Source organism: Lingula anatina, chromosome 2, assembly GCF_051362555.1.
Source record: "Lingula anatina isolate TDL-2025a chromosome 2, LinAna3.0, whole genome shotgun sequence".
In the NCBI taxonomy this organism is placed as follows: domain Eukaryota; kingdom Metazoa; phylum Brachiopoda; class Lingulata; order Lingulida; family Lingulidae; genus Lingula; species Lingula anatina.
The window spans coordinates 3,151,321-3,174,685 of record NC_141768.1 but is presented as its reverse complement, the minus strand read 5'-3'; the positions used below and the strand labels follow the sequence as shown (position 1 = coordinate 3,174,685).

The 23,365-nt window shown below is 42.7% G+C and overlaps 1 protein-coding gene across 3 annotated transcripts in view; it reads left to right on the top strand.

The window, feature by feature from the left end:
• The window catches only part of LOC106155994 (uncharacterized), a 32,020-nt gene that overhangs the window by 2,096 nt on the left and 6,559 nt on the right, over positions 1 to 23,365 (top strand). For 2 of the 3 annotated variants that reach the window (XM_013531049.2, XM_087003426.1), the window contains exon 3: positions 20 to 23,365. In XM_013531049.2, coding sequence (XP_013386503.2) covers positions 20 to 23,365 — 23,346 coding nt within the window. The remainder of the gene's footprint in view (positions 1 to 19) is intronic. The other variant, XM_087003427.1, reaches the window with a different exon arrangement.

Below are 23,365 nucleotides of genomic sequence, written 5' to 3'. Positions count from 1 at the left end.
TTTAAATTACTAATTTCAGATATGGTGATGTCAGTTTTATCAAACGAAGATGTCAAGGAGCCAAATCTGCATACAGATGTAGAGACAGCTATAATTCAGCCGTCTTTGACAGAATCTGTGGTGCAGAGAGATGGCACATCCCAGGCATCTAAAAAGAAAGTAGATCATCAAGAAGAAGAGACAAGTGAAGATTCATCAGTTGAAGACCAAGGAGAGTTGGTGGCTGCTTCAGATACACCTGTGATATCTTTCGTTAAACCTGGATTTCAAGACCAACTACTTACCACCTCTGAGGAAGCTGACGTTCCAAACAAAGACATAGCACATGTGACTGGAGAAAGTGACAAATCAGTGGAAAAGCAGGCATCAGAAAGTGACTCTGTCAGAAGACGTCCACTTTTACGCTTAGAAAAATCTCAGTCCTCCATAGCAGTACCAGATTTATTGGAATCTGGCATTGTCACTCCACGGGGCATGTCTGTGGATTCCTCTGATGAACTCTCTTCTTCATCAAGTTCTTCATCTCTAGATCTCAGTGGTCTGGAGGTGGAACAGGTGTCATCACCAAAGCATTCTGTTAGTTCCCCAGGTGCAAAATCTCCCATTTCTAAAAAGAGGAAGACATCATCATCATCTAGTCAGAGAAGAGACAAAGCTGACAATAGTAGCAGTGACAGTGGGGATGAATTTTTCTCTCGGCGCCATGACAGAGGTGCCTCTGATGTCCGTACTGATCAAGCAAAGTATATTTCTCCTTTGTCTCAAACAAGAGGAAGAGTGCTTGGAAGAAAAGCAGAATTATATGCCAGAAAGCAGAAACTCCAGCTTCAGGCTCCAAAAACCCAAACAGTTCACTCAGAAACTGTGAAGGGAAAGTTTTTCTCTGGTGACATTAATAAGGTCTCAAAAGATGATTTCAGTATTTCATCACCAAGCGAGAAACCTATAAAAAGGTCAAGATCTGAAAGTCCTCAGAAAGGAAGATCAGGGACTCCACCTTCTGAGAACTCAGAGAGTGATCATGAATCAGAGTCCAGTGATACCAGTGGGGAGTACTTTGTTCAAGGAGATGGTGTTGCCCATGACACCCTGGAGAGAATAATGGAGGAAGTTGATGAAGAGATTGGGGACTTTGATGTTGTGATCAAAGATAATTCTCATATTCTGAAGCATTCTGCAAAACTGCAAGATGCAAGTAAGGTCAAGACAAAGGGTGGTCCCTCTGAAAAACCATGGCTAGAATTTCAAGAAAAACTGAAATCACCTCAGCATAGAACCAATATCCACAGTGCTGAAGATGATATACTGCAGCAGCTTGCCAGTGGAGTGAGAGTTGGAACAGAAGAGATAGTTGATGCCCACTTGAAGCTGTGTATTAAGTACATTCTTGATGCCGAGAAAGTCATTATTGAAAGAGACCCATTCAAGCGTAGCCTGTCCCAGGCTGACACAAGTAGAATAGTGATTGCTGACCCAGCAGTGCGAGAGCATATGGCGCGTCTTGAAGCACTCATCAATAATCCTCAGTATGATTCAGACACGGAGGCATGCAGTGACACTGAAAGTGTACTCAGTGTAAAGAGAGGTAAAACCTATGGCAGCTGCCCACAGCTTAATAAGAATTCTGACAATGATTCTAGATCTCAGTTGGACCTGTTGCCATCACCAGAAGCACCATCATCAAGGGAGCACGTTCCTGAAATTGAAAATGACATGAACATTTGTCGACCAAATGCTGAAAATCTTGCCTCCAGTGATGGAGAAAGAGCTGCAGAAGCCCAAATAACTCAGACTTTCCATAGAACTGATCCTAATGTAACAAACAACATGAAACCATCACCCGAGTTTCCTACCTCTGCTATGAAAGAAGATCGAGTCAGTGGTTGCATATCTGACTCCCCTTTGCAACCAGAAGCTGGTTCTGAGACTCTACATGAAAGTTCTGTAGAAAGAAGGTCACTGGGGGCTTTGTCTCCAGTTACAGAAGAAGATGTAGAAAATGTACCAACACAGCAGTTTAGTTCACCTAATAAACTAAAATCGTTTTTGAAATCTCAGGTGCAAAGAATTCAAGGAAATGCACCAAAATCACCAACACAGGATCTCAGCCCTTCTGTAGCAAGTGGACCACATAATCCAACCAGTCAACCACCTTCTAAGGAAGATGCAGACACAAGTTCAGAAGATGAGAACATGGATGATGGCGTGCCTGGGAGGCTTGGTGTTGCTAAGCAACTGTTACTAAAACAAATAGCAGATCTTGCATTAGCTTATGCCATTCCACATGGTGAGAACTTCAGCTCAGATGTCCAGGCAGAATCTGAAAATCATGCGAAAAATGAAGATAGCACCCAAGATAACCCTAGGCAGGGCAGTACACTGGAAGAAGAAATTGCTCCTAAGTCTAGTGCTTCACTTACACAACATGTTGATGATCATGCAACACCTGAAAACATGGAGGGAAATGACTCTATTTTGGGTACAAAGGAGAATATGTCAAATGTCATTGCACAGATTGTAAAGGAAAGAAACCGTGTCAGACATGGTGACAGCAAGGACAGTGTTGATCTCCATGGCAACATGTCACCAGTGCATGAAACAAATGCAAAAAGAAATAGATCGGGCAGTTTGGATTCTGCATTTGTAGAATTACCCACCAATGCATTTGGCAATGCTTTTGAGGTTATGATCCCTAAATCAGAAAATAACATTCCTTTGGATGAAAATCTTGCACAAACAGAAAAGAAGGGAGACGTTCTGCTTGACAAAGTTATTACACCAGATGGTGGATCAAGAGAAACAGAAAGCGGAGGATATTTCCAAAAGCAAGATTTAGTTCCCATTAACCAGCAGATGCCACAGAAAGATGTTAGTGATTCTGGCCAGAAAAATATTGTACCATTGGCATCCAAGTTTCCCAGGTCTGCCGATCTTGTGGAACCACCAGTGTCTCAAGAACCAGCCTATGCTGTCACAGAATCCACACAGGTGCAGTCGGTTGTACCAGCATTGAAACAAATGAAAGACAGAGAAATCCTGGAAATTTCCAAAGCACTAGCCAGGGGAGATCACCCAAGTCAGATTCTCAAGGAGCACCTATCAGACATGGATGAAAAAACCTTGACTAAATTACTGAGGAAAGATCTGGAAAGGCGTCGATCAAGACATAGTCTGAGTGATTCTGCGATCAGTTCAGATTGCACAGATGGTGAATTGTCTACCACAGTTTCACCAAGATCAAGCAGAATGTATGATTCCAACAAACTTCTGTTTGATAAAGGTGGCACCCCACCACCTGTTGACAAAAGGTCTGCCACCGTTGAGGCATTTGCAGCTACTTCAAAATGGTCACCAACTTTGACTGAATCAGAATTAAAAAGTCTGAAACGTAAACATAGTTTAGATAAAAAAGCAGCAAAAGCTATCCCTAGTCCTTTGCAACCTAAGGCCCCATTAACAGACTCTGGGAATGTATTTGATTATGAATCCAGCAATGGGTCTTCAGATGGTGAGAGAACAGGGGTCTCAACGGGGGTTGAAGTTCTGGGAAGGGAAATGAAGCGAGTTTCACCACCAAAATCACCTGGCAAGAAACTAGAGATGCCTATGGCGGGTGAACTCCTTACATCCATACCAGGATCCCCAACTCAACAGATGAGACCTGGGACATTTCCCAGTGATGTTGACATTGAGGTTCAGCAAGAAATGTCAAAGAAGAGATCACTGAAAGGTCTGAAATCAGTTTCTCCATTATTGGAACAAGATGAAGATCTTTCAAGTTTAGAACAAGAGCCAGTTGAAGACACAGCAGCAGTTTTGCAACCTAATCTCCAGGTGATGGGTCAAAGGTCTCAGGAGGCTGTTCTTGATGCCATCAATGCACTCAACAGGAGTGTGCCACCTTTTTTACCTCCTGATCATGAAAGTGTTGCAGCCATTCCCACTGAATCAGACAACTTTTCAGGTAATGGAGTTGGCAGGAATTTGCAGGATGAAAGTTATAGGTATATAATCCAACCAAGGAAACAGTCACAAGCCAGCTTACCCACTGCTTCTGAAGTTGAGGAGTCTATAGTAGACTCAGCTTCTGGCATACATGAAGTCAATCTCCAAGATGACAAAGATCAAGCAGAGAAAGGTTCCCTTTTATTCAAAGAGCCAGATATACAGCTCATCAGATCTGTGAAATTTGTCACGCCCTCTCTACAAGTAATTAAGCCGGAGACTTCAGAAGAAATCAATGACCAACAGCCTGCCTCTGAAAACCCAGCAGAGCAGCAAGATTTTGCTGAAAATGAGACAGTTTTAACACAAGAGGAAATCTTAGCAGCAAAGTGTGCAAAATTTGAACACAGTGACATTGACTACCTGTTTCATTTTAGACGCATCATGATGAGGTCACCTTCAGTTTCTGACATTGATTCCCAAATATCTGTCGAGCCACCAAAGGACAAAACTGATTATACTCGATCACTGTCTGCTGACTCCATTCTTGAAGCTGATGACTATTTCAGCACTAGATCAGTTAGCACTGATAGTATCACTTTTGTGTTTATGAGCAGGTCTAGGAGTCTGGATGATCTTGATGATGATGCATCACCTAGCAATTCAACATCTGGAAAGAAGACGTTTGAACGAAATGGTAGAAGTCCCAATGGAAGCCCAAAAGGCAGAATGTCTCCACGAATATCATCAGCTTCAGGCTTTTTGGAAGATAAACATAAAAACGGATTAGATGTGCCATCTACTGAAGAAAAAGATCAAGATATTGGAACAGATGTTGCAATAGTAAAAGACACTGATGTGAAACATGGCAAGTACAAGCTCAGTAGAAACTCACCGCCTCCCCCTGAAAGAACGGTGTCATCAGAGGATCTTGCAACAGGAAAGAAACCTGCCAACAGGAGAGCTTCAGTTGCCATGATGGAATCCCCAAGAGGAGGGGAATTTGCAACCCCACTTTCCAACAGGATACAGTCAACCAAAGCAGACAGGATGTTAGAATACTCTGATGACTCAATGGAGGATATACCTAAGAAACTTGAAGAACTAGAACAGGAATATGCAGAGAAACTTAGCAGGGCTCTTAGAGATTCAGAAAACCTAGCAAAGAAATCACTAGATTTGGGTTTCAGAAAGAAATCAACCATAGAAAATTCACTGAGTCCATCTACAATTGCTGCTATTTCTGAGGATCATGAAGATACTTTACAGTTACTTCAGGAAACAAGTGATGAAGTTCTTGCTCTAGACTCTCCACCATCAAGAGAAGGAAAAACAGTTAGTACAGAAAATGTGGCCTCTCCACCCAGTCCTGAGAACTCTAGCTTTGATGCCATCATGGGTAAACTTGGGGCTTTGCAGCTAGAGATAGCAGGGACCAGTTTTAAATCAGAATCTACACAAAGTCCCACATCAGTATCAGACGTTCAGCAAAATAAAGACACTGCTTTGAAAGTGAAAGAAAATGATGCTATTTTAGTGGGAAATACCAGTGAGAAGGCATTTGAGAATGCTTCAAATATAAACTCACAGGCTGTAAATGAATCAGATACATTGCAGCCTACCCTTGACAAGGAAGAGGCAAGATGTGACACAGTGCCTGACACACCAATTACCCCACCTTTGGTTGTCACAGAAACAACAGAAGTGATTCAGATGCACAAAAAGGGTGAGGAACACCCAGAAAAACTAGTTGAGAGAGATATCAAAATGGAAAGAAAACCAGAAGATATACAGATGCCTCCTGTCTCTGAGGTCCAAGCCGCCCCTCAAGATCTCTCTATCGGTACATCTCAACTGACTGGTGTGGTAGGTGTTCTGAAGGAACCTGACATGGAAAAGAAAACAGAAATGTCTGAATTGCCATTGCAAAAGGTTACAGATGGAAATGGATTGTCAAAAGATGCTGATAATAATAAGCCTGTGGACAGGGACAAGAAACAGCAAGTGACAACACCTAAACTACCATCATCATCTGGCTTGCTAAAAAGTAGTACACCTGTCAAGAAAAGAGAAAACCCCTTAAACACTCTACAGTCTGATGTTAGCTCTGAGGAGCAAGAAGAGGTTACAAGGACACAGCAGTATAGTGGATTGGAGAATGAAAAGACTAGTATCCAGTTTGAAGAACAAAAAACCTCGACACCTGATATTGAACAAGGTGTTTTTCCTTGTAAGGAGTTAGATGTTAAAAACTCCATAAGCAAGATATTGGTAGCAGGTCACAATAGTCCTCAGCAGCAACCCCCAATGCAAGAGGAAGCTGAAAGTAGAATCTTGGTTGAAGAGCCTGGGACTGTTAAAAGAAGCCTAGATGAAAAGAGAGGGATGAGACAAAGGTCAGAAGAACAGACACAAGGCCAACAGATGAATAGCTTTGGCGAAAATCAACCTCCAGATTCTCCAGAATCAGTTCCCACAGGTGTTTCTGCTGTAATGCCTTCAGTTGGGAAACATGAAAGCCTCCCAAGTGATAAGCAGGGTGTCTATATCCCTACTAGGTTAATGCATGAAATTGAAGACAGTATGGCTGCACTGGACAAAGCCATTAGTGATGAAGATGATGCAGGCATTCTACCAAGCATAAATGAGTCACTGGTTATTAAAAATGCAACTGAAAAGAACCCATCTGAAAGTAACATGGATATTGAGAAGACTGAGGAAAATGCCCATGGTGTGTTAGTTACAAATGAGTTGGCAACAGAATTGCCCAGCAATGAAGGAAAACCTTTAGGAAGTGGTCAGAGAGCAGAATTGGGTAGAGTTTCTGCTGTACAGTACCCTCAGCAAACAAAGCAAATTCCTCTATCTGTTCAAGTAGTTAGAGACCCAAGAGAGAATTCCCTGCCAAGTGAACAGATTAAAATAGGGGATTTGAGTTCAAGGTATGAAATTCCACCTGAAGATGAAGATGGTGCAGAAATAGGACTTAAGCCTGTTTCTGAACTAAATAACCAAGTGGCGAATGCAACTAAGAATGATACAGGTTCTGCAACAGTAAATCAGAAACAACAGCTGTTGCTCAAGGGTGCATCTGTGCCATCTTCTACAGATGACATGAGTAATACTGAAGAAAGGCAACTCACAGCAGGAAAAGAAGGTGAGATCTCTTCTATGAAAGACGAGGTTGCTGGAAGAAAACAGGATATTCATGCACCAAAGGGAAAAGACAATTTGTCAATGGTAGAAGAAAAAGGAATAAAAGAAGACAAAAATGTATCTGCTTTAGCTGAAGATCAAAGTCATATTGCAAAAGTCATTCCAAATGAGGATATAGAACAAGTTGAAAATGTGAGCATTCTCACAATGGGAGAAAATGAAGAGATGCATCTTTTGCCTCAGCCAGAAAAGTTGATACAAGCACCCGGAGAAATTACAAAGTATCATGAGGAACAGCAGCATAAAGAGGACATCAAGCCACAACTAGAGCTAAAGTCTATTAGACCATCTTCACATCTACCATCTGATGTGCCGACTGAGCAGTCTCATGGCAGAGAGGATGTTTTATCTGCAGCACAAAATGATGAGATTCTCAAGCATGATTCAGTACATGAAAAGCAAGTATTGACTGCCTATAAACCAATAGAAGCCAATCCTGATGAACAGAGTATACCAGTTGCTCAGGTTCAGACCCTCCAAGCAGACAGAAACCATGAAGGATTTGGTGACTCAGAGGAAGACATAGCTAGATGTGAAGAAGTGACCAACTCTTCATCAGATTTAATCAAAGAGAATGAAGATGGCTCGCCAACAAGTATTGGCAATAGTACAGACATTACAGATCAGAGACCTTCCAGTAGCCTTTCATTCCCAACTAGAGAGGCATCTGATATCCAACTGGAGGGGCATCTTACTGATTTCCAAAGTATTCTGCCCTCTGAAGAAATACAAGACTCTTTTGAAAAAGAAAAGAAATTCTCAGATTCAGATGCAGATCCCAGCCATGATGTTCAAACACCAAACAGAATAATTGTGGAACAAAAACCAGACCAATCTTCTGAAAGTAATTCTATGTTACTAAGTGTCTTGGGCAGTACAGAACCACCAGCAGATCAGAGAATTAAGGGAGAAATGAAAACACCATTTAAAACTTCTGAAACATTATGGTCAAAGGCAGGGGAAGAAGAGCTGGTTTCTGACCCCTCTGATTCTGCTGCAGGACTACTTAGAACAGCCAAAGGGGGCAAAGTTGATGTAGATCAGAAACATGCGACATTGAAGGCTCAGATAGGAACAAGCAGCCGTAGAGCTGAGTGTGATCCACTGCTAGAAGAATGGGAAGATACAGAGGATGAATCAGTTGGTGTTGTTGGATTAGACGTAGACAAGGCAAACTCTGCAAGCTACCCAAATGTGCAAGTATCCCATCAAACAACTGAAGAAAGCAGAACATTGGCTAATGATGGAAGTGATGCAAAAAGCAGCACTGGAAAACCTGAAGAGACACTAATAGAAACACCCCTTGCAGTATCCAGCAATAAGGAAGATACACAAGAACCCTTTGTGGCTACTGAAAATGACATGGAAAAAGACGAATCATTTCAGATTAGTCCATATAACAGTGACCAAACATCAATTCCTAGAAATCAGCAAGTTTTTGATAATTTTGGATTTGATGAAGCCTCATCAGAAAGTGATCCTGAAGCAAAAGGTTCATACAGCAGTGAACCAGATTTCCACATTGAAGGACAATCTCAGAACATACCAAATCCACCAGTGTTTGCAGAAAATATGACATCTTTTGTGAATTTGGCATTTGATGACAATTTAGAAAATGAGGAAGTACCCCCAGAAAAATCAAATCACCCTTTTTCGTTAGATCAGCTAACAAGTGCACAACATCTATGCAGACGAACTCTCACAGCAGTTCCTGAAGTATTGGAGTCTGAAGATGATTCTGAAGACAGAGAGAGTTCTGAAAGTGATCATGGAATGAAAGAACCTTACAGGATACATGGCATTGGTGATAAAGGACCATCTCTCAGAATGACATCTCCAAATTTGGAAGTCTATGAAAATCTTGGATTTGATGGAAGCTCAGGGAGTGACTCTGACACAAAAGAATCATCTGATATTACAATTGTGAAGAATGAAAGGACTCAGTCCCGAGGCCAACTTGCATTACATGACATTTTAGAAGATGTGAATGAATTAGGTTTTGCTGAGTTACCCAAAAATGAATCCCACACAAATGCAAATGCAAGCCAAAATGTAAGGAATGAGCAAAAATATCCAATGAGCAAATCAAATGTAGAACACCAGGGAGAAAGCCTGTCCCATCCTCATACAAGAGAACCATCTTTGTCAAGAAATTGGGATGACCAAAACAATCTTGGTCAAGGATTGAATCAGGAAATGCCCTCAACACTAGATATAACAAAAACATCTGATTCTACATCTGAGGAGAAAAGAGATGTTGAATCCAGTGTGTCTTCATCAGAAGAGAAGGATGAGATTAAAAGCAAGATGAATCCTGGGAAAAATGGCATTGACTTACAGGGAGCTCCTAATGCAGAAGAAGGACCACTTAAACATTCTGATGAGAAATTAGATCCCCATCAAGAGCATGCTCCAGGTACATCATTATATCAACTTCAAAACAAACACATTGAGTTATATTCTTCTTTGGAAGAGTATGAAACACCCGAAAGTGACTTGGAAGAATTTGTAGATGCAGAAGAATATTGCACGCCAATTCGAAGCCTTGCCAAGGTTGTTACTCCTGAAACCCTCACAACTGCACCAATTATTTCTGCTACACAGGCAGAGGTGATCCATGCTCCTGCCAATGTACAAGGAGTGTTAGAGGAGGGGAAAATGGAGAGAGAGCCAGACGACATACAGTCAGTTATAGAGACAGCATCTGAAAATTCATCAGAAAGGACAGAATCACTGGAGTCAAGCACTGAATCAACAGAAGCAGGTGCAATGCCAATAGTAAAACGATCAAAGTATGCAGAGAAACTTGAAGCTCTAAAGAGAAAATTAACAAGTGAATCTGAGAGTGCAAAGGAGATTCCTGAAAGGGATTTAGACAACAAGTCATCAGCTTCAGTACTGATGAAACATCATGATGGTGGCATGAAGGAGAGGCCTGCTGATGAAACAACTGCTCATGAAATTATCCCAGAGAAGAGTACAAAGCCACAAGAAACAGATGTAATGGAAAATCTAGGAGACAGGTTTTCTCAGCTTTCAAGTAAAGAAAAAGATGACTTGCCAGCATATTTTGCAAAGCATCTAGCATCAGATTTAGGGTCACCTGAATCAGATTTTGCATTGGCACACTTAGCACATACAGAAGAGGCGTCATTTCCAGGCTATCCCAGCAATGTGGAAATGTCAGCTGAGGAAATGATAGCAGTTCAAGAGGGTAAAGGATCAGTGGAAGACAATGTTCAGACACCCAAGAATACCAAGTCAGACAGTACAGCAGACTTAGATCATTCAAAGAACAATGGTTTAGATAGAAAACCTGAAATTAGATTGATTTCATCTAATGTCACATATGCAGGTAAAGAAAGTAATTTGAGCATTGACACAGAGTCTCAACCTACTGCAGAATCTTCACATTCAGCTGCTATGGATTTTGACACCGTTACTCAAGAAACTATGAGCAGTCAGGGAAATGATGTATTAAGACCAGAAGTTGATGTGGAGTTCCATTCAGCAGAGGAAAGTTATCTCCAAGACAAGCCAGATCTGACTTGTGGTCTTTTCAAAACACCACAAGGGGATAAGATTGATTGGACCCAGATGCATGCCAAAGGAACAGCTCTGCATGAATACCAAGCACAGCCAGGACAATATCAGGCCCCAGAGGAAGATGTGGAAGAGTTTGATATTCCTGAGAAGCTTTCATGGGCCCTGTCCAGGGTTCAACCAGAAATAGAAATGAAGAAAGCGGGTACAACAAGATCAGTTGCAGACTCTCTGAGAAACCAGGATGGAGAAGTTAATCTTAGAGAATCACATACACAGGGTGATGTTGAGATAATCTTAGAGGAAGGTAGCAGTCCAGATGATGACTCACCAACTAGACATCAAACCAGACAGATAGATTTGAAGGCAAACTCTGCATACGTTGAAAAAGGAGAGGATAACTTATCTCAAGGATTATTTGATGGGAGTAGTGCTGAAAGTGAACAAGATTTGGACATTCAGAGGGAAGAAGACATACCAACATTAATACCAATAAAGCAATTCATTTCAGGGCCAGGGACACTAAAGACATTTGAAATACAAGATAGTGAGAGCACTAACCAAGCATCAGATGTTACAGTTGAAGAAGAAATGGGCCAACAAATATCTGTAGAAAAGAGTACTTCTGAAGGATTAGAAGATGGCACTGAAGATTGTACTTTATTGAATAATCAGCAGACCTCCATCATTCCTGAGGCTGATAAGGACACAAAGTCAGAACATACAATGCGCTCCACTTCAGATCATATGCCACAGGCTCCACATGCCAAATATATGCAACAACTGACAATAGATGAAGCTAATGCCACTCTTGTTCAGGACCATCTAACCTTGAAAGACTTGGTCCAGCAGGCACTTGTGCCTCAAAATAGCAGAGCTTTATCTGGTGTGACAGACCTTTCAGATTCAGAAATTGAAGTAGATTCAGCAGAAAGTGCTTCACCAGATTTGTCATGGCAGATATTCAGGGACAAAACTGCACAAGACATCTCCAAAGTGCCTCAATCAAATGCGCCATCTCAGAGCTCCATGGATACTGCTGCACTATATAAACCTGAAGTGCCAGCACAAAATTTCTTGCCAGAGGACATTGCAAACATAGCTGAAATAGGTGGAACTCCAGTGCCTTTGTCAAATATGCTGCCAAAAAATCCAATGGAGATTCCAAGACTAGACAAATCTCTTGTACCTACATCAGGTGTTGCACCACAGGCCTACAAGGATGCTACTTCACTTGACACTTCTGCCTTCCCTCTAGCAAATATATCTATTAATGATGCATTGGATACCACAGTTTTGGCCCAGGGAACTATGGAGGTTTCTCCTTCAAACACATCTGAAATAACTGTACCACAGGGCTGCGTTGATAGTACTACACAAGAAACATCAGAGGTGTCACAGGGGTCAACTGGTACCAAGAGTGTGCCACCACAGTATTCTACTGATAGATTTGCACTAGACAGGTCTGCAGCACCTCCATCAAATGTGTCAGAAGTGGGCCACATGGCCCCATATACCAGGATTATCCCACAGGATTCCACTAAAGGCACTCCACTAGACACATCTGCAGTGCCTCCATCAGATATGTCATCTGCCTCCATCACATATACTGATGTGAACACACAAGATCTCACAAAGATGAACCCAGATGATTCCACTAATGGAATTCCACTAGATAAGTCAGTGTTTCCTCCATCAGATTTGTCAGCAGCAGGTGACATGGCCATCAGTATGGTCCCACAGGATTCCACATATTCTGAAAAGAATCCACAAGATTCCACCAAGGTACATTCACAGGATGCCACTAATGGAGTTCCACTGAACAAGTCTGCAGTTGATCCATCAAATATGTCAGCAGCAGATCACATGGACAACAATATGTCCCTACAGGGGTCCACTTATACTGAGATGAAACAACAGGACTCCACCAAAATGAACCCACAGGATTTGACTGGAATTCCATCAGACAATTCTGCAGTTCCTGCATCAAACATATCAACAGCAGGTGGCATGGACTCCAGTACAGTCCCACATGTATCCACATATACTGATATGAACCCACAAGATTTCACAAATGGTATCCCACAAGACACATCTGCAGTGCTCCTATCAGATATGTCACAAGTTGGTCACATCGACACCCGTATGTCCCCAGAGGATACCACTTATGCCGAGATGAACCAACAGGATTCCACAAGTAGAATTCCACAAGATACATCTGCAGTTTCTTCATCAGCTTTGTCAGCCCCAGGTGGCAAGTACACAAAAATGCTTCCACAGGGATCCACAAAAACTGAGATGAACACACAGGATTCCACTTATGGAACTCCACTAGATACGTCTGCAGTTCCTACATCAGATTTTTCAGCAGCAGGAGACATGGACATCAGTATGGTCCCACAGGATTCCACATATACTGAAAAGAATCCACAAGATTCCACCAAGATACATTCACAGGATGCCACTAATGGAGTTCCACTGAACAAGTCTGCAGTTGATCCATCAAATATGTCAGCAGCAGATCACATGGACAACAATATGTCCCTACAGGGGTCCACTTATACTGAGATGAAACAACAGGACTCCACCAAAATGAACCCACAGGATTTGACTGGAATTCCATCAGACAATTCTGCAGTTCCTGCATCAAACATATCAACAGCAGGTGGCATGGACTCCAGTACAGTCCCACATGTATCCACATATACTGATATGAACCCACAAGATTTCTCAAATGGTATCCCACAAGACACATCTGCAGTGCTCCTATCAGATATGTCACAAGTTGGTCACATCGACACCCGTATGTCCCCAGAGGATACCACTTATGCCGAGATGAACCAACAGGATTCCACAAGTAGAATTCCACAAGATACATCTGCAGTTTCTTCATCAGCTTTGTCAGCCCCAGGTGGCAAGTACACAAATATGCTCCCACAGGGATCCACAAAAACTGAGATGAACACACAGGATTCCACTTATGGAACTCCACTAGATACGTCTGCAGTTCCTACATCAGATTTTTCAGCAGCAGGTGACATGGACATCAGTATGGTCCCACAGGATTCCACATATACTGAAAAGAATCCACAAGATTTCACCAAGATACATTCACAGGATGCCACTAATGGAGTTCCACTGAACAAGTCTGCAGTTGATCCATCAAATATGTCAGCAGCAGATCACATGGACAACAATATGTCCCAACAGGAGTCCACTTATACTGAGATGAAACAACAGGACTCCACCAAGATGAACCCACAGGATTTGACTGGAATTCCATCAGACAATTCTGCAGTTCCTTCATCAAACATATCGGCAGGTGGTATGGACTCCAGCACAGTCCCACATGGATCTACATATACTGATATGAACCCACAGGATTTCACAAATGGTATCCCACAAGACATGTCTGCAGTACCTCTATCAGATATGCCACAAATGGGTTACATGGACACCACTATGTCTCCAGCAGATACCACTTATACCCAGATGAACCAACGGGATTCCACGAGTAGAATTCCACAAGATACATCTGCAGTTTCTTCATCAGATTTGTCAGCCCCAGGTGGCAAGTACACAAATATGCTCCCACAGGCATCCACAAAAACTGAGATGAACCCACAGGATTCCACTTATGGGACTCCACTAGATACATCTGCAGTTCCCCCATCAGATTTGTCGGCAGCAGGTGTCATGGCCATCAATATGGCCCCTCAGGATTCCACATATAGTGAGAAGAATTCACAAGATTCCAATAAGATGTACTTACAGGATGCCATTAAAGGAATTTCACAGGACACATCTGCAGTTCTTCCATCAAATATGCCCAAAGCAGATCACATGGACACCAGTATGTCCTATCAGGATTATACCAAGATGAAACAACAGGATTCCGAACATGGGACTTCACTAGATCTCTCTGCAGTATCAAATGTATCAACTTCAGGTCAAATGGACACCAATGTGTCCCCACAGGATTCCACTTATACAGAGATTACAGAGATAAACCCACAGGATTCCACTGAATTGAAACCTCAGGATTCAACCAGAAGAATTCCACTACATACGTCTAAGGTTCCCCCATCAGATATGTCAGCAGCAGTTCACATGGACACAAGTATGTCCCCACAGGATTCTACCTATACAGAATTGAACCCACAAGATTCCACTGAGTTGAAACCACAGGACTCGGCTAGTAGAATTCCACTAGATACATCTACGGTTCCTCCATCAGATATGTCAGCAGCAGTTCACATGGACACAAGTATGTCCCCACAAGATTCCACCTATACAGAATTGAACCCACAAGATTCCACTGAGTTGAAACCACAGGACTCAGCTAGTAGAATTCCAATAGATACATCTAGAGTTCCTCCATCAGATATGTCAGCAGCAGTTCGCATGGACACCAGTATGTCCCCACAGCAATTCACAAATACCAAGGTAAACCAACAAGACTCTACTTTGATGAACTCAAAGGATTCCAGCCATATGAACCCACAGGATTCTACTATTGGAACTTCACCAGACACACCTGCAGTGCCTCCATCAATTTTGTCCATAGTGGGTCATATGGACTCTGTTATGTCCCCAGAGGGCTCCATGAGTACCACTGCCCTGGATGCAAGTGGAGTTCCCGTATCTAATATGTCAACACTGGGCTCCATTGATACCCAGATATCTGAACAGGGTACCTTTGATTTAACTGTGGATGATATGAAAGCAGGGCACCTATCAAATGTTCCAGGAGAGGGTTTCATAGAGAATTCTGCTTCAAATATGCCAACAGTACCCCCATCCAACATGTCAACAGTCTCAGGGGAAAAATTGGACAGACATGAGTTGCCTCCATCTCATTTCATGAACGGTGCTGCATTAGATGCAAGTAAAGCGTCTGCACAATGCCCAATGGATACTGAAAATTTCCAAACAAGTTCCTTGGGAACAAATACACTAGAAACAAATACACTTTCACAACCAACTTTGCCTCAGCAGAACATCATAGAGACTACTACCCTGGAAACATTTACAGTGCCTCCATCTGATACAGCAACTCTCAGTGCCACTGATAGCACTGTGCTTGATGCATCAGAAGATCCACGACCATATATGCCTCTTCACAACTCACAGCCCTCTTCTGAACAAAACACTGCAGTAATGTCATCTGGAACAACACCAGGGGAGTCATTGGACAGAACTCGACCACGTACATCTGCTGTGCCTTTCTCCAGTTTGTCACCAAAGGACTCTTTGGAGGCTGATCTTGCTCCACAGGATTTGACTGAGACAACTACACTAGACACTTCTTCAGTGCCTTACTCCAGTGAGCCAATTCCGGGCCCCATGCAGTCTACTGCTACTGAACATTCTGCTGAACCTGCTGAATCAAAAATTATTTCACAGAACACATTGGAGCCTGCTGCACAGAACACATCTCCAGTTACTCCGTCAGATATGGTATCAGAGGCTTCTTTGGACAGAGAGAAACTAGATACATCATCATTACCGCTGTCTAATATGCAGCCAAAGGAGGTTTTGAGATCAGAGATCCCACTGCAAAGTGACATTGGAGCTTCATCTGTGGTCCCTCCATCAGATGTGTCACAAGTGGAATTTATTAATACAACTGTTTTAGTGCCTCCATCAAGCATATCATCAGTGAATTTCTCAGATACCAAGATCATTGACCAGGGCTCCATGGATTTTACTGTACAAGAAATGCCTGCAGAAACATCAAATTTGACATCACAGGGAGACCCAAGTATAGGTGTACTAGACACATCTGAAGTGCATAAGTCCCCACACAGTTCCATGGATTATTCTTCCCTTTCCTCCCCTGAAGTTCTAACAAAGCCAGGAAAGGTTTCTATGGAAACAGAAATGTCATCACAAGATTCCCTGGATAATGCAAGAGACACATTTGCAGATCTTCCATCAAACACTTCAGCAGAGGACTCTGTGGAGACTGGAATCTCACCACAGAGCTCCTTGGATAATGCTCCCCTGACCACAACTGTGACATTTCCACCAGAGAATTTAGCACAGGGGTCTGTGGAAACTGTACCGTCACCAGAGGATTCCATCAATACATCTACACAAGATCCATCCACAGATTCTCCATCAAATGTGTCACCGCAGGGGTCTATGGAAACCAAAAATTCACTAAAGGGTTCATTGAGTACAGCAGAACAAGGCCCGTCTGAAATGTCTCCAGTTGATGTGCCACCTCAAGACTCTACAGATAAATTTGCATTGCCTCCATCAGCAATGCCACTACATGAACCCATGGACACTGCTGTTGTAGATACATCTTCAGCGCATCATTCAAATATGAGACCAAATGAAACCATGATTGCCAAAATGTTACCGCAGGGCTCCATGGGTACTGCTGTTCAAGACCTCTCTGCAGGTTCTCCAGCAGATTTGAGGCCACAGAGCCCCATTGATACACCTGTACAAGATACATATACAGTGTCTCAGTCAAAAAATCTGCCTCAGGGACATGTGTCACATCAAGAAAGCACGGATACTACAGCACCGAATGCACAGACCATGCCTCCATCAAAAACAGCAGAACAAGATACTATAAGAATTGCTGAAAAAGATACATCTGCAGTGTCTCCATGGAATTTGAAAACCAAGACACCATTACCTGGTTCAAAACTAGAGACATCTGCAATGCCTGCATCACACAAAACACCACAGAGCTCTGTAGATGTCATTGTGTCAAGTTCAGCCCCCATAGAAAACATGGCAAACTATACAACAGAATTGCCTCCATCAGACAAAACACCAGAGGGTGTCTTAGATTCAAGGCCATCACCACAAATATCTGTGGAGACAACTGCACAAGACAGCTTGACAGTGCTTCCATCAGAAGTAACACAAGAAGCCTCCAGGGATCCTATTATATCAACACAAGAGTCAGTGGATGCCACAATACCTGGTGTACCTGCAGTGCCAACAGAAAAAACTAGTTTGTCAGCAGAGCTCCAATCTGCATCAGCAGAGACACCAGAAGGCACTGTTTATTTGAATGAAGCATCTGTAGGTCCACTGTCCAATGTACCATCTGATACATGTGTAGAAACAGAAGCTTCCAGTGGGCCATCACTTCGGGCCTTAGTAGAAGGTGCACTTTTTGCAAAGCCACACAATGCTACACCTGCACTTGAACAGGAAGATGGAAGGTTTGGTTGTGGGGACCTCAGCCCTGCTTTAAATATACAGGGAATCTCTAACACACTGAGTGAAACAGCACCTTCAGAGAGTTTTGATTCAGCAGTGGAACATGTGCCTGAACAGACAGGTGGCCATCAGCAAGACATGTCTGTATGCATATCAGTTGATCAACCAATACCTACAGGTCTTATGAAACCAACTGGAAGTAGAGGCAATACATTTGCTGAGTCATCGCAACAATCCCTTCACACAAACTGTACAGTTTCTCCTGTTGAACCATATATGGAAATAGAAAATGACATACCAAGTGACACAAGGGAATTAAAAGACAGAGATTTATCTGCTGGAAAGGCCTTTACACAAACAGAATTGACACCCTTAAAAGAGATTTTACCAGCAGTGGCAGCAACTGCAATTGGAGCCAAACAGGTGGTTACATTAGAGGCCAGTGACTTAGATGCAGACAATATGGTGGATGAGGTTTCACCCATTGAGAGACAAATGGATAAACAAAGCAATGCTGACAGACAAGCAAACCAAGGCAGTTCTGCTCAGGCACAGATTTGGCATGGGGAAGAAGAACAGCTTCTACAAACACCCTTGGAGACTGTTGTGTATGAGCAAATGGAAAAAGCTACTATTGATGCTGGATATGTTAAAAATGAAGATTCAGTTAACTTGCACAGAACAGACAAAGGTGTGGCAAATTTCCAGACAGACAACCAAAACATAGATGAAAATGTAGAAGAGAAATCAGTAACAACTACATCACAACTTGAACCAGAAACTCAATCGGAGTTTGAAATGGCATGGAATCCTCTTGCCAAGTCATCAGAAAGAATTGATTCATCACCATCAGCAGTACAAAGTGAGACACATTATTCAGTGCCAGGATTCAGTTCTGATTTTACAAAACATTTGTCACAACATGCAAAGGATGAGTGCATGAAAAATCCTCTTGAGGATGGGAAAGACGACTGGAACTCCCCAGATAAAGCATATAATCCTAGACCACAAGATGAAGAAACACCTTCTATCAATAATGGAGATTCCAGCACAGATACATCAACAGCTGTACCAACACCAGGATATCAACAATCTGAGAAAACTTTGTACAATCCCCTTTCAAATATAGTCAAAGAACATCAACCATGTGCAGATTTTAATCCGGATGAAACAGCAGCAGCATCACAAAGCTCACTTGTACACATGGTGGCCCTTGAGTCCCCTGTTCAGGACATGGCTGGTACTGAACCTGTCAGTACAGGTGGTGAGACAGTTCTACCAAGTAATGATGATCATCTGTCTGAAAGAAACCTTAGATATGGAATTGAGAGTGAAACCAGTTCTGTCTCAGTAGAGAATGTCCCAGTTGAGTATCACATGCACCAGCAACAACTTGGGCAAACTACAAAGTATACCAAAAGCAAGAGATTTGACCATGCAGAAATGCCATCAGTGGAAGCAGAAAACAGGCCATCACTTGGAAATCTTACTCAAAGTGACCCACACCAGCGCTTCTCAGTTTCTGCTCCTGGAAAACCACTTGATGGCTACTCGAATGAATATTCAGAGAACAGTTATGACAATACCTTCCTTGTGGAAAGATTAAGTGGTGAAGGAACAAATTATCATCAGGATCAGATTGATTCCAAAGGCATTTATGATGAAGATGAGGAGGATCTTATGATGGCAGCAGCTTCAGCAGCTGTGGAAATGGCATTAGATGAGGATGCTACTGGTGCCACTGAAGATATGTATATGGTTGAGGTGACACCAATATATAGTGATGGGGAAGATGATCAGCAACAGCTTATGACATCTGATAAAGAACCAGTTTCTCTGGAAAATAGGGTGCATCCATCCACAGCCACAACATTAGAAAAGGGCATTTCACAAATCACCAAGCCAAATATAGGTGTGAGAGGAGTACATCCTGGAGTCACAGAAACCAACAAAATAACTGAAGAGGATAACACAGATATCCCTGAAATGTCTTCAGAATCACCATCCATAGAAACTCCACAAAGACCAACACTTACTCTTTTGCACCCCACGTCAGATACCTCCAACTTATCTGACACTTCCACTTCCCCTAGCCAGAGTTTGCCAGCTACCAGTCCTTCTACTGATGATACCATGAGCTTACTCTCTCTTGCTGCTCGCATGTTTGACTTTGAGTCATTTGAATATGGACTAATGTTTAGGAGCCTCAGTCATGAAGGACTGGAAAAAGATGGTACAACAACAGCCACCAGAGAGAAAGAGACATCAGGTAGAGGGAATGCCCATCGACGGTTATCACTGCAGTCAGGTGTTCTAAGAGAGCTCAGTGTTGAGAGAGAAATTTCAAGGGAAGATAAAGCAATTCCGAAAGCCGAAGAGACTAGAACATGCACCAAAGCTGACCAGAATAAAGACCATAGGCATAAAGAGCCACCCACAGATTCCACCGATGAAAGTGCCCATTTGACAAGCGAAACAAACTTACTTTATAGCTCTCAGTCGGATGATACAACTTCAACTCAGAAAGTTTATTTCAAGAACAGAGAAACTTCACTAGATACCTCCCAAAGCAAGAGAGCAACCCAAGAAGTGCAGCTGCAAACTGGCTCATCCCTGTTAGATCTTTCCCAAGAAGATAGTACAACCCAAACATGTAAAGAGTTTGTTAAAGAGGACACATCACAAACTGAAGCCAGTGAAACACACAGCTTTAGTACACAGACAAGTAGAGCTCCCACCCCTGTTGCAGACAGTACCCAAACAGCAGTCCTACAGATGGACATTTCTACCCAAGCAGAAGAGACTGAATTGATGAACAAAGTAGACTTAGATATGACAAGCCATAGTTCACATATGCAGACAAGCAGGGGATCTTCACCTGTTGCAGATTTTATTCCAGTTAAAACATTACAAGGTGTCATGTGTACACAGACAGAGGAGGCTGATTCTAGCAATGAAGGAGGCAGCCATCAAGTGATCAACTGTAGCTTTAGTACTCAAACCAGCAGAGGTTCTTCTCCATTGCCAGATATAACATCTAAAGTTTCGCAGACATCCATGTCTACCCAGACAGATGAAAGTGATTCAAGTAAGGAAGAAATTCAAAGGGAATTTATTAGGAGTCACAGTTTCAGCACCCAGACAAGCAGAGCTTCTTCTCCCGTGTCAGAAAATACTGCAGTCAAAGCATTACAGAATGTCATGTCAACCCAGACAGATGGAAGTGATACATTGGATGAAGCATCACAAAGAGGACTTTTGACACACCATGCTTCGAGTACTCAGACCAGCAGAGCATCTTCTCCATTGTTGGACACTACTCCAGCAAGATATTCCCCACCATTATCAAATCAGGCTAGTGAAGTTACAAGTCATAGCATGAGCACACAGACTAGCAGAGCATCATCTCCCATTGATGAGACAAGACCTGCTCTAGTTCACATGTCAACTCAGGCAGGTGACAGAGACTCTAATGAGAGCCAATCAGACAAGAGAACAACTAACAACTTCAGTACTCAAACAAGCAGAGAACCATCTCCTGTTGAAGAGAGGAGACCATCACAGAGTGACATGAGATTGGCTCAAATTCACATCTCAAATGAAGCAGACGATAGTGACGCCAGCAAGGACCAAACGCCTGAGAGAACAACAAACAACTTCAGTACTCAAACGAGCAGAGAACCTTCTCCAGTTGAAGAGATGAGACCATCACAGAGTGACATGTCAACACAGGCAGATGACAGTGACTCGAACAAGAAACAAAAACCAAAGAAGTCAGTCCATAGCTTCAGCACCCAGACAAGTAGAGAGCCATCTCCTGTTAATGAAGTTCAACCTGCTTCATCTGATGTGTCAGCTCAGGCAGGTGATAGAGTATCTTGCCAGAAAGAAACAACAAACAGTTTTAACACTCAGACAAGCAAAAACTCACCCCCTATGGATGAATTAGCACCATTCCAGACTGTTAATTCAACTCATGCTAATCAGAATGACTCAGGTGAAGAGGCAGAAACATCCGGTAGGTCTTCACCTGTTAATGAAATACCATCTGTGGAACAAGGTGAGACAGAAATTGGTGTTGCAGCCAAGGGTATGTTAGAGGGAGTTCACATTCCCCAAATAAACAAGGGAGGTGATAAGAGCAGCCAGGATCAGCCAGTGTACAGGGAAGAAAGAGAAAATGCAGAGTATGGTAGAGAAATAAAGTCAGATACAGCATCAGAATCACCACAGCCAGCAGGCCATGTGGATTTAGCAAATAATACATTTGCAAACCAAGAGGATTCTGAAGTTTCAATACCTGATCAACTGCTCTCACATGATACCCAGGGTTCCAAGTCCAGAAAACCCGAATCTTCAGTGAAGTATCCTGACAATAGTGAATTTTCTCCAAATGCCTCCTCACAAGATCTTGAAGGAGGTCAAACCTTACAACATTCATCTAAGAGGCATACCCCAGACCAGTCTATTGAAGTCCCATCCCCAATTACTCCTAGAGGGAGATCAGCCAGTTTACCATCAAACATCACTGATCTCTCTTCCAGTCTTCTCTTCCAACAGTCTGCCCCAAGCAAGACTTCCATCTCTTCCTCTGAAGAAAGACTGTATCTCAGCAATGATGAAATGTTTGGAGATTCTTCAGGCAACATCATTGAATCTATGAGAACTGGTAGAGTTTCAAATGAAGACAAGACTCAAAGAAAAACCCGGCAGCAGAGATCACAAGGCTTCCAGACAGACTCGTCTTGGCATTCTACATTCTCAACCATCGAAAGAGACATACCAAGAGGCTGGGGTAGTTTTGCCTCCCAAACCAGCCAGTCCATTGAATCTCTTCTCATCAGACCGAGAAGCACAGCTGATGTTTCTTTACAGACCAGACCACTTTTTAGCATCGGATCTCAGACCACACGCTCTTTGTGGTCACTCTTTGATTTGAACACAGAAGAAGAAACCCCTTTCAACAGGACCAATAGTTTTGGCATGCAGACAGGAGACTCTCTTATGTCTCTGCTCACAGGCCAGAGTAGAGTCAGCAGTGCAGCAGATCTCAATGAAGCATCTAGCTTTATGGTCAGTGAGGGCCTTCAAACAACAGACTCACTATGGTCTTTGCTGAGTTCCCAGTCTGATCTGAATATGGCAGCAACAACAACAGCAGTTGCTACTGATGAACACTCTACTGAGACTGAACATCAGTCTGAACCACCATCTCTTTCCACACCAAGCACTGCTCCTAGAAGGCCCAGCGCTGGTACTGTTGAGGTTGAAATGCCACAGTACACCATCACTCCACCAGATATTGAGGCCCTTAGGAAAGAACATGCTCTGATGATGGCTCTGCTGAGGCGAACAGGAGAATCAAGATCTACCAGCAGAAGAAAGTGGATGAGTCCTACACCAACAATGCCTGATCTGAATGACACAATTCAGCAAAAATCACCAATGGAGCCTATTGTGTCAACGCCTG